Source organism: Homalodisca vitripennis, chromosome 7 (assembly GCF_021130785.1).
Source record: "Homalodisca vitripennis isolate AUS2020 chromosome 7, UT_GWSS_2.1, whole genome shotgun sequence".
In the NCBI taxonomy this organism is placed as follows: Eukaryota; Metazoa; Arthropoda; class Insecta; order Hemiptera; family Cicadellidae; genus Homalodisca; species Homalodisca vitripennis.
In genome coordinates, this window is record NC_060213.1 from 61,000,364 (window position 1) to 61,019,382 (window position 19,019).

Below are 19,019 nucleotides of genomic sequence, written 5' to 3' on the forward strand. Positions count from 1 at the left end.
TACTTGGTAAGCATATAAACAATCCTGATACTTTTTAAGTACATTTCCACAAACAATGTAGGTTATCTTAACTGTAAACATTTTATACCAAACAAAACAAAATATTCTCTATATTAAAAAAACAAAATATTCTTTATATTTTATTAATGTAATGAAAGTAACTAAAACCCTTTAAATACTTTACTTTCATTACATTAATATAAATATAGATAACCCTATAAGTGGAGTTAATAACATAATCTGTATATTTTAATACCAATGATCGCTTTCAAAAAGAAATTATGCAAATATTTTTGGATAATTATGTAGTAAAACGTGGGAAAGGTACTTATGTACCTTAACTATTTGTAGTCTTTGTAAATTAAAAAACTGGAGAAGAGGAGGAATCAGCAGAGCATATTTAATTAGATTGCCCTGCCATCTCGAAAATTCGGAAAAGATTCCTGGGAGCATATCTCCTTAGCCCCAAGAATATCAGAGAACACGAGCCCTCAAATCTGATAGGCATCTGTAACAGACTTGGACTTTGAGGACACAAATTTAAGTAAGGGAGGCGCAAAGGTCCTTTTAGGTCTAAGAGCGGGGACAAACCGTCCTTTTCCCTCAGGACAAAAAAAATTTAAAAACTACCATGAGGTATTTATTCTCTAAAAAGAACGGACAAAGATTTGCAATTTGGGGATACTTAATAGATGTATTTTGATATCACAGAGGCTCATGTATACTATTTTTTATCTGTGTTTGTATGGCTCTACATCTCAAGACAATATTCAAAGGATCTTTATCCTGTTATTCACCATCAACAGAAATATTTCAACACTAATTTTTAAATATAAAAAAGTAGTAAATTGTATGCAATTTGAAATTTTAACTGAACCAAAGTCAATATTTTGAAATGAGTTGTCTATAAGAAATTATGTTTTTTTTTTTTCATTTAAGCCTCAGCGCCAGCTGGGTCGGCTTCGAAGTGCACTGGTTTTTTATTAAAGTACAAAGTACATGATTGGACTTCCCCGGGATTTGAACCCGTGATCTTTTGGTTAGAGAGCCGAGACTATAACCATTAGTCTACAGAGGAGAGCTATTTGATAGTTAATATCAGAGCTTTTGGTTCACACTTAGTCAAAAAATCATTTACCCGATTGAAATCTTTTCAAATAATATAATATAATTAAATATTGAGGAGGACCAGATGATAAACCGAATTGGCACAGTGTAAACCAGAAAACTTTGCTTTGTTAGTTATGACACTGACCGTGTAAGCCTAAGAACTAAAATTGCTTGTTAATTTTTCAAAGAGAGGGAAGAAATTGTATTTAAAATTCTTATTAAAGATTATACACAATTACAGTTTTAAAGTATTTTCGGGTAAAAATGTAGATATCTTTGATTTTATAATGACAGTTTAATGGTTACAAATTTGTGTTAAACTTTATTAGAAACTGAAGGTCACGAATTTCTGCCATGTTCCGCCAGTAGGCACTCTGTTTTAATGTCTTGCTGACATGCAAGAGTGCAGGATGTGAATATGAACCAATTCCTACCTTTTGGTTCTTGTAACTGTTGCAGTTCACGTACATGGGCGACTGTTTCGACCGGATACAAGAGGAACGCAAGTGGTCAGACACCGGAGAGTGACACTCACGCCATCTAGGTCCCACTCATTAATCACCCGGTCCTCCCTCCGTACCGTATCGAATTTCTTTCTATTATTAGACTACGTTATGTGATATTGTTCGTGGTTGAGAGTGGCTTGGCGAACGCTATGTACATTGCGGGTTAGCTTTTCATGTAACATTCCAGTAAACGATTCAGATGTCGTCAGGACCACTGTTACAGTAACTGAGAAATGAGTGAACCAATTTTAAACTTAAATTAAAAGAATCACTTTATAACCAGTATCCTAGAAAATATAAAAGCATATTCTGATAATCAGTATTGGAAAAATTAATCCTTTATAACAGAATATTCTACCAAAATTTACTTTTATACATACTGTATGATCAGTTTTAATTATTTAACTGTGTAAGTTTACATAAAAATCAAGGTGCTTTGTTATTATGCCCTCAACTTTTATTCTATAATTTGACAAGATTAATTGTATTTTAAGATGCTGCTTACTCTCCAGTTCCTTATACCTTTAACAATACTTGATTCATGATCATAACTAAATGAATAATAAATTTTAATTTCCAATCTTATGTTAAGTATAAGTGCATAACATATGGAGCATAAATTAAAATTTTGCAATCATAAGTATTTGTATTTATGGTTAGGGTTCTTTTAGTTTTGGTTATATATAACCAAGTAATAATAAATGTATGCTAAATTGTTTTCCAAATTCAATAAATCATACAGAAATAAACATTAAAACATGTTTGGGTTTAAAGTAATATTGGTATGGAATAGTAATATTGCTACAATATAAATGTGTTTTATTCAGTTTCATTCATCACAAAATATACATAGAAATATAAAGTAGCCCTTTGTACGATTTATTTTATTATTTCGGCATTTGCACAAAAATATTGTACAAAGAAGTCTACTTTATTTCTATGTAAGCATTTATGGAATTATACAACTTAAGTTAATATGTATATATTTTTGACATCTGAATAAGAGGACAAGATTCTAATCCTCAAAGTGTACTGTTCCAATTTTAACATATACCGATGGCAAATGTCTTTAAACCTGTTATCCTTTCAAAACATTCATCGTCAATAGTAAACTTTAAACAAAGAATATTCATGGATCTACAGGCTGTTTTCATGACATTGCACTAATTTTCATGAGATTGCACTAAAATAAGTAGAACAATTCCTTTAAAAATGTGTCCTAAATTGCTTGTTTTCTATCTGTAGGACTTTAGGACACACTTTTACAGGAAAATTTTTATTTATTATAGTAACCATGGCCTGAAGTTTGGTGCAATTTCATGGGAACACTGTGTATTGAATAAATAACTAGCTCACAGTATTATAATGTACTGTTATACAAACAGGTTTAAAATGTTTTCTTAACACTATTTCAAATAGATTTTTCAAAACCTAATAAAAGCAGTACTGTACTTTTTCTGACTAATTTTCTTTTGGCTGTTATTTGTTTTCAAAGAGCATTTTTATGTATTTATTCTTTTTTCTGTGTGTTGGGTTTGAGAATGATAGTTAAAGGAATTGGCAAGTAATAGAAAATCAAGTGCTTATATTACTTTGTGAATAATACATGTGTGTGTGTAGACAAATAAGTAAAAGGGATAAAAGATTTTAAAATTTATTTTTTGTTTTGATCGCAATCAATATTGTACTCTACATTATTTTTCAACATTCTTGCATACATAATCATGAACTAAACTTATATTTCAAATAAATTAAACAAATTTTAAGTGTGATCCTTTGCTAAAAGCCAATGTGTCTTAATTTGTGGAAATGCAATTACATTTATTTATGTTAAAAGAGTGTTATTTAAACGTTTTTGTTTGACTGTCTACTGAAGTGAACAAAAACAATGTAAATGAGAGTTCCCAAAAAGTGCCTACAGACTCCACAGTTAGAAAAAGAATGACATATTTTAATATTCAGCCTGTTAGTGTTAATAGTTTATGTCTGAAAATAAAATTAAAAATTGGGTTTCAGTCTTATTACATTGTTTAACCACTTAGTTGCACAAAAGAAGTCATGTTTTGCATGAACAGGCACCTGTTCTTTTTATCTTTCCTAAAAATGATCTTTCAGCATTTTCATTGATTCATCAATATTGTAAAATCCTGTAACCAAGCTTATAAAGGGATTTAATTGTTATTGTAGCAGCATCTAAAAATGTATCTTTTCAAATGACTTTCCTTGTTACTATTTACAGTAATAGTGAATATAACAGTAGGACTCAACAACCTGTTGTACTTTATTTATATATAAATACATTGTTATAATGTACCTTAGGCATCATTCCTAAATGAATCGAATTTTGTATTGAATACTCAAAACTCTTCCTCTCACGTTTGGTTCCTAAACTAGCCAAAATGCTCTCAACCCGATGGGAAGTATGATCTTGTTTTACTTTACGAATTTTATAATACTTATTAGTGTTAATCATGTTATTTTTGTAATATATATTTTATTGTTTGTAATATATACATATATATTATTTTTAATGTAAGGAAGAGACGTTATGCAATCGCCATTGTTTGTAAATATCATTATCGTACCGACTATGTTTCGTTATTGTGATGTTAAATGTGTTGTGGTCTCACTATTTCGGTAGTATCTGCACCCAGTCCAGTGTTTCTCTAACCGTTACAGAGCCGGTCCAGAAGAGCATTGTGTACCAGATTGTGCCATAGTTGTTGTTCGGTAACTAGTTAGTGTCTACAAAAAAGTTACACTCAGAAACATTCCTGAGTTGAATTTAATATTAAATAATTCTTCAATTTGTTGCTTCAAGGAGTTGTAAATTCAAGAGATTGTGTTTAATGGGTGGTATTGTTGTCTTTCCTAGTTAATTTCTTTACTCATATCAATTTCGGTATTTTTTAAAATACGTATTACTCAAAGTAATTCACTTGATTCAAGAACAACAAATTAAACAGATAATAATTTGAAGTTGTTAATAATTGTAAAACAGTAATCAGATGTTTTAAATGAAACAAAAGTACGCTTATAAGAATAACATTGGCATTTTGTACGGCTGTGGGGTTATAACATATTTCAAATGCTAAAACCCCATCTAGATTGTTAGAGCTGTCGATTGATACCAAATGTACATAAAATAGTAGGTTTTACCAAAGACCATAAATTCATTTATTAATATAAATACTAAATAATATAAATTGTATGGTTATAGACATATTGAAAGTGTTGACCTTGTGTACACTTAAGTATCTAACTCAAGTTATTTAAATAAATTTCAATGAAAAATTCAGGATCTATAAGTTGATGAAATCTTATTTTATCTAATTATAATTATTAGTGTCTATAAATAGGTAATAGTAATCCATCCTTAAACAATGGTAGTGTAGTCAGGAGTTGCATTTGGAGTTCTCTGTTATATTTTGAAAGAGAAACAACTTCAAAACTTCTTTTAAATGTTATGTATGAAAGATGCAAGGTGTTTGGAAAATGTGATCTGAAAATTCTGAAAAAAACTGCTTAATTTATTCGATTAACCCCCATTGCCCTCCAGCCACTATCTACAATGTGTATAAAAATTACCTAGAAGCTAATGAAAGTTTTTATTTAAAAATTATTTTTAATTAGTTTAAGTTAATTATTTTCTCTGGACAACGTTACACTTTCATTACTTTTAGAACACATGAAATAGTATAAATTGTTTTTAATGAGTTATTGAGTACCAAAGGAACAATTTTAAACAAATCCAAAATCTATCTAATCTCAGAGACTGTAGTGTGAGATCCGTTACTCTGAGAACTACAATAACAGTATTGATGTACTCAGTTGACTGATATTACAAAGTAAACGGTCAATAATTATGTATTTTTTTGTATGAATAATGGAGGAGATACAGGACAATAATTCTATTTCTCTTACAAATCTTTCATCATCAGTGATGGACTATGAAAAATAAATGGAAATTATCATGGCGTATCTCTTCTTGTATGAACTGGACCGAAGTTCAAGGATCTGCCTGTTAGAAAAATCTGTTGATCGGATTTAACATGCTCTTCTGGACCAGCCTGATTAATATTGAATTTGTTATAAAATATATGTAGATGTAGATATGTTCCGATCATGTTGGACTGTCAACGAATCAGAAGTGTAATTACACAGAAATATTACTTATACAGATTGTTTCATATTTTTAAAACAAAACTGTCACAGTACTGCATTAAAGGAATTGTATATAAGTTGATTCTTCAAGCTTACATTTTGTTTTTGGTTTATGGATTTGCTTGTGTTGTAATTTTCATTTTTAAACAGATATGGTAATGCTATTTCTTGTTTAAAAACATTATTTTCAGATTTCTTTGTTGACTTTATTTTTAATGGATTTTATCAAAATGAAAATTGTTCTCATTTGCAGAATTGTTTTACAAAACAACAGAAAGGTTTTATGTATCTTTTTTCTTTTACACTACTTTACTCTACTTATTTTTGTAAATTATTAAATTAGTATTTTATATTTTATCCAGTGTCTTGGTTCTAGTTAGCAATAATCATTTCTGTTCTGTAACCTAACAAACAGGAGAATTAAGAAAAAAAGTGTCTGCCCATTTTACTTTCACTAGTTCTCTATTTTCTTTTGAGACAACAGTCTACTTCCATATGCCAACTTTTGTTTCTCTTACGCACCCATCATCACTTACTTTTACACAGCTGTTATTTCCTCACTACTGACAGCACCAGGGAGTGCTGCCTTTTCTCTTTCAGTGGAATATTGTCGTTGCAATTGAATAGAATGTTTCAAAGCCATGCAGCAATAAAGAAAAAGTTCCCCGGCATTTACAGCTAATGTCCCTCTTATATACCTCTGTCCATTGCAGGCCATTCTTCCCTCTACCATTTCAGTCCCTAAACATTGCTTATACGTACAATTTGCGTTGAACAGTCATGTATGAACTGGCTTCTCTTTAATTTTTGTACGTTACAACTGTAATGAGTATTAATACAAAAAGTTAACGCCAAAGTAACTGTACTACAATGTAGGAGTGTGTCACTCCATGTATCGTGTAACATGCTTCCATAAGGTTGCATGCAAAATTTCAAGTCTATAGCTCATTTCATTATGCATCATGTGCTACTATGTCTAGATGCTATATTATTGTACTCAGTTTGTTTATAAGTATATTTATTCTGCGATTTTTGTTGTTGCCATCATTGTTACTCATAAGAACAATTTTTAAATGTTCATTAAACCCTGAGCTATGTACCATGGAGTGACATGCACCATCATCAAGCTCAATACTGTTTATATAGAAATTAGTGTTCATCGAATCTTTTAAGTTTGTAGGTCAGTTCATTCTTGAGATTACTTGCTGACAGACAGACAGACAGAAATGAATTTTACAGCCCCTATTTACTCTTGTTGGTATCAAGAGTGAACATTCAGTTTGAAACTGATGAAATTCAGCATCCAATAACTGTCTTCACTAGGCATGGGGATTAAAATATGTAACAAATTACGATATCTTCTTAGTGAATTGGTATCAAAAAAATTTAGTTGCCATGTCCTTTGGGATTACTGCAGGAATCTATCAAGTTTTTTATCAGATAATACTCTGCTAGCAGTACTAATCTCAAATCACGTCAGTAGCTCCCTTTTCGATTCTATCTGTCGTTCGTTATTCTGTCTCTTCTACTATCTCACCGCTGTTCCTTTTTATCTGTCCCATTGTCTCCTGCAATGTTGGTATAAAGTATACCTGAGAGGTGGTAAATTCCAGTGACACGCCTTGTTCTTCACAATTTTTCACTGTCTTGCTAGTTCATTCTATTAATTTACCATTTGCATTGTGGGATTTTTTTCAGATGCAGACTTCAAATGGATAGTTAAAAATCGTATATTGTTATGCTTGATAATTTCTATCATGTACTTAGGGTGGCCATGCAAAGAAAGAGATAAATTAGAAGTCAGAGTTAAAGCATTTGTTCTGAACCTGCTCAATTTGTTTAAAAACACGGATTAGTTTAATTTTAAGAGATAATTAGCAATATTGAGACAAAGACAAAAGTTGGTTCCTAACGGATCATCTTTTTCCAGAGTATTTTTCCGTATTGTTAAGTGCATGTTGACTTAAGCCGTGTCTGATTGGCCATACTATGATCGTAATCTGTGTGTTGGTGGAATCTATGGTACATGACACCTTCACTCCAAGACTGTTACAGTGCTCTAAGCACTTAGGTGGTATTCTGGCACAACAGTTTTGTGGTTCAGATGTAATCAGTGAAATTAGCCAAATGTTACAAAAGTGGTCTTGTTTCATAAGCGATTGTAATATGTTGAGGTTATAAAATAAAAACAGAAATACAGGATTTTTATTGTCTGTTTTATTAGATTAAATTTATGTGTTGTGTGTAATTTTACATTGTATTTCTGAACAAATTTTATTTTACTTACCCAAACTTATATCTTATTCTAAGTTGTAGTAAATTTACTGTGAGAAACACATTCCTTATGTTTTTACTTCTTAAGACAATGTATAAAACCCTCACCCCCCCCCACTCATTTATGTGTAAAGCTTGAGAGTTAATTTTGTTATTGTAACTACTGATGCGTTACAATTTTGGTCAAGGTATACAGTTACGCTTTGTTTGAATTTTTTTTATTGTTTTGTATTCAGTGTAGAAGAGATATTGTCTTTGAATTTTGTTTATTAATTTTGTAGCTTTTAATGACGGACTATTCATTATACTTTTTAATTTGTTACTAGTGCGTGCAATATTTCAACCTGTTGTCAATTTAATGGACATTTCACTAGAATTAATAAGAACGTTTGAAAACTATGCAAACAACAACACCTATTCTATTTATCTAAATAAGGCAGAATGTTGAAACCATACGTAATGTTTTTAATAATAAGTGAGTAAATCAAACACCTTTGATAAGGTAAAATGTTGTTAGTTATACAAAAACTTTTAACACTTTTTTACTCTACAGTGTATATTGGTTTTGTTTCATATTTTTTTGTAAGCATTATAACATTAGTTTATTCATTTTGTGCATTCTCATGAAATAATATTGATTTTATTGTAGATATTTTGGTTGACCCGTACACTTTCAGTGCCAGTTTACAATTCCAGACAACCCATTTAATTTAATGTTATATTTTCCAGTTTGGAAACTATAGGCTTGTCAAGTTTTCTCAGCAACATCTGGTTGTTTTTCAAATATAAATTATAATTTTAATTTTTATTATTTATTTCAAGTAACCATTACTGTTCCTAAATCATCTGGTTCATCGTAAGTTCCGGTTAAAAAAAAATCATTTAACTATTCATTGTATCTAATTTTAAATACATTATTTTTCAAGAAAAAAGAAAAATCATTAAAAATGAATTAAATTTGAGTTTAAAATTAATACCGATATTAATGTTAGCCATAAATGATTGTTTTTATTTTAAAATGTTTATACTGTTGATGTTTTGGTTTGTTTGTTTGTTTTTCTTATATTAAAATTTCTTTAAAAAAAGTTACACTTGCAATTTTTCAAACAGTAAGCACTTTATAAATGTATCTAAACAAGTTTAGAATTAAATATTTTTGTTATTTAATTATAAATTAGCTTCCTACTTATTAATTAATTTTTTCACTTTTGACAGTTTGGTTCATGTGTTATTGTACTCCTTTCAATACCTCATAACATTATATTATTCCATATTATTTTACATTGAAAGAGCATAGTTTTAGCTGTGGTGCAAAAATTATAATAAAAAAAAGATTTCTCATCAAGTTCTTTACAATAAGAGTATGTCACAGTTATCTCAATGTTTGTTGTTTTCTTTATGTCATTGTTTGATTGTTTGTTTTTCCTATATATTTGTTTGTATACAAACTTAGTTTACTTCACCTCTTGTGCAATCTTTATATCAGTGATAATATCAATAAAGTGATTACAACTACAATGGTTTTATTCATTAGCCCATTCATCGAAAGAGAAAGGTATTTTAAAACTAAACACAGATCAAAACCTGTCAGGACACCTCTGATTGGTTCGATTTGTAAATGTGGATTTCTGCTGTAGGTCTGGTGTACAGAACATTTAGTATTTATGTGGTTTTGCAAAACTTACCTGGTCATGCCCTTCATTGCGCTTCAATGAATTATCTGAAAAGTTCTGTCACAAAGCGTCTCCAAGTACTTTATCAATGATGTCTGCTTATACTAGTACCATGTTTCAAAATCTCTTTACTATTTGATCTATTAATAAGAATGTGTTCCTAGTTTCTGTACGTTTCTCTGGTTCACATAACGTAGCTGTGACCCATATCAATTACCCAGACAATCAGTTTTGATAACCTTATGTGCAAAACATTCACAGCTTTATTCATTGAAGTGGGTTTTTTTTTTTAACTGTTTAAATATTATTTTTAATGAATTATATGGTTTATTCATCAGTGGTGCAATCTAAAATAAAATTAGATAGTAATTTGCAAATCTGCATAACAGCCTACTGATAATAATTATTCAATATTTAAAAATTTTAATGTAAATAAATGTTTTTGCCCTTTGGTGGCTTTCAGTTGAAATTGTCAACAGATGTTTAGGCCCAGTTAACATTGGATTATGTGCCGTAAATATTATAATTATTTTCCAGAATTATTAAATATTCGAAGAAATTATTCCAATTTTTCTGATATGTAAATCTTCCTTGGACTACTGAAAGTATTTCAAAACCAAAATTAGCCAAATCGGTCCAGCCATTCAGTCAGTATTAACAATGAAAGCACTCAAAAATATCAATTTTCACATTATACAAACTTTTCTTTCTATGATTAAAATGTTAGTGTCATACCAAAAAATTTTTAAGTTTTTTGGATTTGGAGAGTATAATTATTGTCAATATGATTTTTATTATTTTAGTACTAAAGTGTAGGAAATGTCAACAAATACATATGGTAAGTCTGCTATTTGTAAAACAAGGGTTTACAAAAGTGGTATAAACTATTTCAAATATTGCCATGGATACATTGAAGATGATGAAAGCTCCAGATGCCCCAGCACATCAACAACTGATGAAAACGTGGAAAAATGTTATGAACAATTTGCTGTATTACGATCAGAGAAGTCGCTGATGATAGTCGCATATCAATTGGCTCATGCATGAAGTTCTTTCAAATGTTTTGGGTATGAAAGGCACGGCAGCAAAATTTGTTTCAAAATTCTTGAATTTTTAACAAAAACAATGGCGAATGGAAGTTGCTCAGAAATCACAAAATGAAATTAATGACGATGCAGAAATACTGAAACGTGTTATAACAGGTTACGAATATGAAGCTAAGGCTCAATCGTTTTGAGGCATTGTGGATCGCCATTAATAGTGCATTGTTGAAAGTGCTAAAGGCTATCCCTAAGATCGAGTTTGAAAAGTGTTTCGAGGATTTTTAACAAAAACAATGGCGAATGGAAGTTGCTCAGAAATCACAAAATGAAATTAATGACGATGCAGAAATACTGAAACGTGTTATAACAGGTTACGAATATGAAGCTAAGGCTCAATCGTTTTGAGGCATTGTGGATTGCCATTAATAGTGCATTGTTGAAAGTGCTAAAGGCTATCCCTAAGATCGAGTTTGAGAAGTGTTTCAAGGATTGTAAGAAGCACTGGCTTAAGTGCATATCTAATGGGGATTGTTTTTAAGGTGACAACATTAATGTAGACAAATAAATATTTTTTTCAAAAAATGAAAATTTCTGTTACTTTTTTAACATACCTCGTATACCCAAATGTTTTGTAGTAGTTACAGTAGTGTGTATTCAAGCCCAAGTGAGTAATTGATAATATTGAAGTCCATACACTGAGTAGTTAGCATCTAGCCAAAGCTGAATTTAGTAATTATTTTAACCATGATCTGTCGAATTACTCATACACCAGAACTTTCAGACTGGCTGTTTGAGTATATTAAGGTTGTTTCACTTGAGAACAAATTAATTAAATCACTACAAATTCTCCAAATCCTTATACTCAGCGAAGAGTGATTTAGAAATAGAACAAATGTGTTGCATCAGCAACTTTAGTGTGACAGAACAAGTGGTAAGTGTGGTACAACAGTAAATGTAAAGAGCGAATTGCAGTGGAGCTACAGGATCGTGGGAGTATACATTAGGCCCACACTAATCATCTGTCTTCCTTCATTACCCCGTCAGAAACCGTGGATGTGTAGTTCTGTTTGGTAAGTTTTGAGTTCTGTGTTTTATCTAATCTGTGCTCAATCAGGTTCTACAGAGAATATTTTAGTCTAAAGTACCTATATTTGGATATGGTCTATATAAATATAGATATTGTAGACACTAGTAATAATTTTGTTTTTATTGTTTTAGAAATTTTCTTAATGCAAATTTAATTGGTGAAAAACATTGTTTATTTTGTTTTGTTTTTGTTAACATTTTGGTATATAGCTAAAATATTCTTCTCAAGATCGCTAATAAATTTTGTGATAACCGTGATGGTGTGTGTTCTGTTTTAAATAACCATTTAAAGGTAAGAATTGATTTCCAGTTATTAAATAAAGGTAAATCTAAGTGTATATATATATATATATATATATATATATATATATACTGTTTGTTATAATTTATGGTACATTACTCGTAATAATCTACGCAGATTCATTAGTCAAAAATAAAATAATGATTATAGAATACACTTTAGGGAAATATTGATGAAAGATGTAGACGGAATATATTGTTGAACTCAAGCGGTGAGTTCCTTATATTAAAATAGTAGTCCAGGAGCTAAGAGCCAATTTCTATTGTTTAAAAACATAATTTGGTTTTTTTGTGGAATTAATAGAGTAATTTATGCCAAAGGAAAATTAATTATCATTGGTTGGATAGCTGAGAGCCTAATTTTATCTACAGACTAATTTTTAACAGGTACCCTTATTTAACAAAACATTAGCTCTCTGTATCTCAGCATAATATACAGTTAGGATTATAAAAAATTATTCAGGAATAAAAATGTTTTAACATGGCACTATCTATCTAAAATCATTATACAATATAGGGTGTTCTAAAATAAAAATTATTAAACTGTCCAACATATCAAAAAATTGTGGCCATGACCATTTACAAAAACTTTGACAACATATTTTTGAACCTCTGAAAAAACAATGAAAGGCTTTCCCATTATAAGAGTTTTTGTTAGATATATGATTCATAAGATTTCAATAAAGGCACAGTTAATAAACCCTAATTTGGACCCTTATATCTTGTATGCATTGAGATTATAAATAGATTATTTACAAATATAAATGTCTTATTAGAATTATGCTTTCATTCAATAAATCTCACAAGAAAAGCAAAGTTAACCGCTTTTGGAAAATGGCGACCATAACCAAGATTGTTAAATCTTTTCTAAAATATGGAAAGGTTTCAGAACCTATGGTAAAAGTATGGTGTATTAACTTCTCTATTCATCATGGTCATATTAATCTCAGGCATATGTAAGATATAATAGTGTATAATAACAGTTTAACCCACATTGTCCTACTGGTACCTACATAGATACCCCTGTTACCAGATGGGTCATAGATTCCTCTGGTACCAGATGGGTTACACCCTGGTATCATGTATTATATTAACTGTCTTTATTAATCATGGTCGTATTAATCTCAGGCAGATGTGAGTTTTTATAACGTACTAGCTGACCCGGTGAACTTCGTTTCACTTACCTCTTGGCCATGTCGCCACCTTTGTTAACATATTTACATATGTATTTTATCAATTTGACAGAGTTACAAAATTCCACATTGATGTGAGTTTCAAAAGTTTTGGACAATATTGGCGAGTTACGGCACAATCCAACGATTGTCTACATCAACATTGTGTCCTTTTATCTTCACAATTACAGATCGCCCCACCGTCCTCAACTGATTGCCAACGATACAACGGGTAAACCATCATTTCCGAGGTGGTTTCAGCAATCAGTGCTCTAGGGTATCGCTTAGAACACTTGCCGTCGACCATACAGGGGTAGTTGTTGTTGAAAACTCCGCAAGGTCCATGTATCATATGTTTACTTACTACTGCATGCAATTTTGGGTCAAGTGTTTCATCGGAATCTCGGCTGAAATTATGGAATCAATGTCTTCTGGCCTTAATTTATCAACTAACCAAACTAATATGTGCGCATGTGGCAGACCACGCTTTTGCCACTCAACAGAGTACATCCAACAACGTACTTGGCCGTACACACGATGCTTTATAATGAAATTCATTAAAGATTTTAATTTTTGCTTAAACACTCTGGCAGTGATGTCATGCCCTATCAATTGGTGTTTTGCCGTGTAGCAATTCTTTCTTAATTTCCATCCATTGTGGGTTACAGGTGAATGTGGAAATACAATAAATAGGTCTGGACGGCCATAATTTTCTAACATTAAGACATCGCATCTTGCGCGTATTCGTGCATGTGGCGCGGGCTTTCAATGTAAGTGGCCGTCAAAATTGTAATTTTTTTCCACATTTTCTGCATTTGCAACGGCATTAATAGCATCACGAATCTGTATGAATAAAAATTCATAGAGCTGACTTTTTTGTTGGTTTCAGCACCTGGAATCAGAAATGATAAACAATGACATTTTTGCATACATTAAATATAACACATTTATTGTTCAAATTATCATCATTATCATATCAGACAAAAGGCAATCAATACATGTAATCAATTTAAAGCTTTCTGGTAAAACTATATTTTTTTGTCTTTTTTTTGCGGTGCGTAAACATATAAAGATATACTTTACCAGGTGTAACAAAGTCTTCGACATAAAATATTGGGTGCTGTCAGGCCCAAACACGACAGTACTTATTTGCCATCAATAAACACATATATTATATCATGATCAATGTCTAATTGTAAATTTCCGCATTAATTATTAGTGTAGGTTTCGAAGTTTGACACCGCACACGGTGTAGCACATCCTCAGACATGTCAGCCCTGTATTTCATCCACAAATCTTCCGGATTCGAAGGGGAAACATATGGATATTATAATCGCAAACAATGTTCGAATTTGATGTGGTGAAGATAAGATTGGAATCCTTGAGCGTATTATCCCAATGTAAATCATCCTCGAGTAACTGTAATAGTTGACACGCCTCACGGTAAGTAGCACACAGATGTCCATCAACTGTTCTCAATTGTTGAAACGATGTCGGACCACGAACCTTCACCAATAACAATCTAAGATAATAAAATTCAGCGTTATTTGGATGTACTGTATTTGTCGGCACTATAATCGATTTCTGGATCGTAGGAGAATGCTGCTCGTTCCAGGTTCACAGGAGCATTGCGTTTGCGGAATCGGTCAATTTCCTTTTTCCCGGGCTCGCTGCTGTTGTGATCGATGTGCCCGAACTCGTTGCATTCTTTGTCTATCCACTTCATTCTGATTTACTGTAGAACGCAAATGTGTGCCATACCAATACGACTGTTATCATTATCAGTCTCATGCTGGTCCTCAGTGCGATTAGCGCGTGAGGTAGCTCGCTGCACATTCGATCTACTTCGACGACCTTTAGGTCGTTTTTCTTCTCGGCATTGTAAAGCAGTAATCTGATATTAATGTTTTCTTGCACTAATAATGTTAACCTATAATGGCGACAGCTGTTTTACCCAAAATTGCATGCAGTAGTAAGTAAACATATGATACTGAGACACTTCGTCATTTGTATTTGTTACAGCTGTTAAACTAATTATCGATACATAAACATCAATCAAACTTTTGACAGGTAAGAACCAGTTTGTATAGGAAAATCAAATTGTCGTTTTTTAGTATTTTCCTTGCAATTTTGTTATATTTTCTCATCGTTTAAACCTTCCCTGGACTTCCACGAACATTTCAAGACCAAAATTAGCCAAATCGGTTCAGCCGTTCTCTAGTTTTAGCGAGACTAACGAACGGAAATTCATTTTTATTTATATAGATAACAACAGTTAAACCCACATTGTTCTACTGGTACCTACATAGACACTCCTGGTACCAGATGGGTCATAGACTCCCCTGGTACCAGATGGGTTAAACTCTGGTATCACGTATTAACCCTTAAAGTCAATTAATTATGGTCGTATTAATCTCAGGCAGATTTAAGTTAAAGTTTATAGGCAGATCTATTGTTTACAAGATCCAAATGGTGGCACACTTGAAAACATTTTATACAGTGTGTGCCAAATTTTATCTGCACTGAAGGGATTTTGGAAACTATAAGAGATAAAGCATAGATTAAATGGACAGAGTTATATCAAGACCAACAAATTAATGTGGTTAAGTTGATTATTGGTTACGTTATTCACTTGTTGTGCTCAATAACCTGATTTTGGTCAAAACAGTTCAAACTGTCACAGCTCTCTTATTAGTACCTATATTAAAACATTTTTTTGCATGAAATTCCTTCTAGTTTTTAAATAATATAATTTTTAAATTTGTAAGACCACCAAGCAGAAGGTGTAGAGTTTGAGATGGTTTGTTTAATGCAATAACTTATTTTTTTCTTAATAAAAAAGTAGACTTTTTACTGATTTCAAAAATACTATACGTGTTATACTTTCCATGTGGTTTTCCTTCAGTGTGCATAAAATTTGGAACACACTGTATAATATGACAATCAGCCAACGAGAAACAGATTGAAAGTCGTTATGTAGTCAGTCTTTTATAAAGTTGGCAAACACTAATTTAACTTTTATTTATGTGTTTGACTGTTGGTTTTAAGTTTGCCAAGCTAATAAAAATATGATATGAAAAAATGTTTGATATGTGATACTATCATTTTTGAAAATACCCAAACTAGTGTATCCGATTATTGATTTCACTAAAAATTATAAGCCTTCAATATGTTTTTTCGTGAAATCAGTAGATTAATGTCTTTCAAGAATCAATAATGAAATCAATTGTCATCCATGCTACTGTTATTGGAAGTCGAAATGGAGGGTTATTAAAAGTTACGAACATAAAAATTATATTTTTTGCAGATCATCAATTTTTAGTTTTATCATTTATTATTGCTGTATGTAACGGTTGGTTATAAGAGCTAAAGATATATGGTATATAACAAACATTTATCATGTATTTTTAATACTTTCATATCCTCCATTAAAACAAGCTCAGTTAGCAATAAAGTTCTTTCCCAGGGAAGATTTCTCTACCATTTTCACTAACTAGGTCGTGTATTTATACACTACAAATCAGCTCTTGAATTCCGAACTATATGACGTAGTGAGTGCTTTTGTGAAATAAGACACACTTCTTTATACGATTTTAATCCAGATTTGTCCATCACTCTGATATGATTCTTATACGTGGTATTTGTAGCTGCACGCCTGGCTCATACGGTCTACATTGTACTCCGGTTGTTGTACAGTACAATCTCGTTTATCCAGAACTAATTTATCCGGTTTGATTTTACAGAATGGAGAGATTCAATTTTTATTAAATGAAAATTTTTATCATGATTTTTGTTAAATTTCCAGGATTTTTTTTAACGCATATTCGTCGTTCAGGATAATTCATACAATATATTTACAATTAACAATGGTGAGTAGGCTTACCAGAGGTTGACAATTTTAAATTTAGAAGATGTAAACGATTGGCTTTGCAACGACAACAACATTACGATGACCGACTAGAAACTGTATCAGCAGTTTGTTTTTGTGCGGTAACAGAGGACAGTGAAAACGAATCTGATAACAAAGATGTAACTCATTCTGATGACACTGTGTAACTAGACTGGCTGATGGGTTATTTTGAGCGATAGTCTGACCCTTTGTCAGCGGAAATTATGGCCTTGAAACGTCTGCATGGCCATTTCTACTACTATAACTGCTACTAAGCCAAAATACCTTTATCTGAGTAAAGCCCTATAACAGTCCAATATACAGGGTGTCCCGTAACCCTCTGCACAATGGTATACCACGTTATTGCTCAGGTCAAGACAAACATATTACACCATATGAACATGGGTCTCCGATGCTTAGTTTCCCAATCTGTCTGTATGTACGTGTTTTTTTAGAAAAAAAAAAATATCTTAAAACCTAATAAGTTTAATTATACAAAATTTAGTTCACATGTTTATGATAACAAGGCCAATTACCGAAAAATCATCATGAAATTATTTTTGGTATGTTCAAAATGGCGGCCATTAAAACTATTAAACTTTCAATATCTTAAAAATCAGCAGTTTTTTAAAGAATCATGAACAACAGTTTTAGAGGACATTATCCACATCTAATGTCACCAACATTATTTAAATCGAATAATAAATAACTGATTTAGAGCAAATTTACAGTGACAAGACATGGCCCACTTTGAGGTTCTCAGAGAATAGCAAACAAATAAAAAACTGAATAAACACCTCAATGTGGGCCTTGTCACAGTAAATCTGCTCTAAATCAATTATTTACTATCCAATTTAAATAATTTTGGTGTCATTAGATTTGTGACTGTCCTTACAACTAATAAGTGAAATCCAATCTTTAACAAAAGTTGTAAATCGCATTAAATGATTATTCTAGTCAATGAGGCCACATTGCGGTTCTTAAAAAAACTGTGGTGGTGGAAGTAAAACTATCTGGTAACGGCTACTTTTTAATAAAACATGATGTGTGAATCTAACACTGAAGCAAGGAAGCAATGTTTCTTTTTCACATTTAAACTGTTGATTGTAACTCTTTAAAATAAAACAAACTATAAGCAATTTTATTATAAAAAGTATTTATTACTCTTGAATGTCGTAAAGCTTTACACATTAAAACAGGGTTTTTGGTATGTATTATAGGATTAGCACAATAATAATACCCATTATTTCTTGTAAAATTGTAGAATGAATAGTAGGTATATTGAAACAGCCAACTGTGTCTTAAGCATATTTTACATGTTTTATGAGATATTACAACTTATTATTTCAAACCTTTATATTGACAATTAACCCTTTACATTTAAATTGCTTAGCTCAACTATCGAGCCAATTTAATCCATCCTGGAATAATTGAGCCATTTGTTGTAGTACTGTGTAGCCTACTACAATGCAGGAGTAGACCACACCACGTGTCCCGTAACAGTCTTTCATGATGAGGTTGCATGCAAACTTGTACAGTTACATTGCATGTTACGTGTGTTACTATTTCACATGTTAAATCGCCATATTATGATTGATTGCACGGAGTTTGTTAACTCAGTTATTTTTCCCAACGAAATATGCCAACATGGTTACCCATAACACCAATGTAAAAATGTTCGCTAACGCTCAGCCAAATCCCATGAAGTAATATGCACGCAATTGAATTCGATGTTATCTATATATAAATTAAGCTTCATGCAAATTTGGAAACTAGATGTCAGATTTGTTCTCAAGAAATCG

At 31.5% G+C, this 19,019-nt stretch overlaps 1 protein-coding gene across 1 annotated transcript in view; it reads left to right on the forward strand.

The window, feature by feature from the left end:
- LOC124365910 (sorting nexin-27) overlaps positions 1 to 9,572 on the forward strand; it is a 44,219-nt gene extending 34,647 nt beyond the window's left edge. Inside the window, exon 10 of the mRNA XM_046822031.1 lies at positions 1,570 to 9,572. Within this exon, the coding sequence (XP_046677987.1) occupies positions 1,570 to 1,638 (69 nt within the window). The 3' untranslated portion in view covers positions 1,639 to 9,572. The remainder of the gene's footprint in view (positions 1 to 1,569) is intronic.
- Positions 9,573 to 19,019: the final 9,447 nt, after the last annotated feature.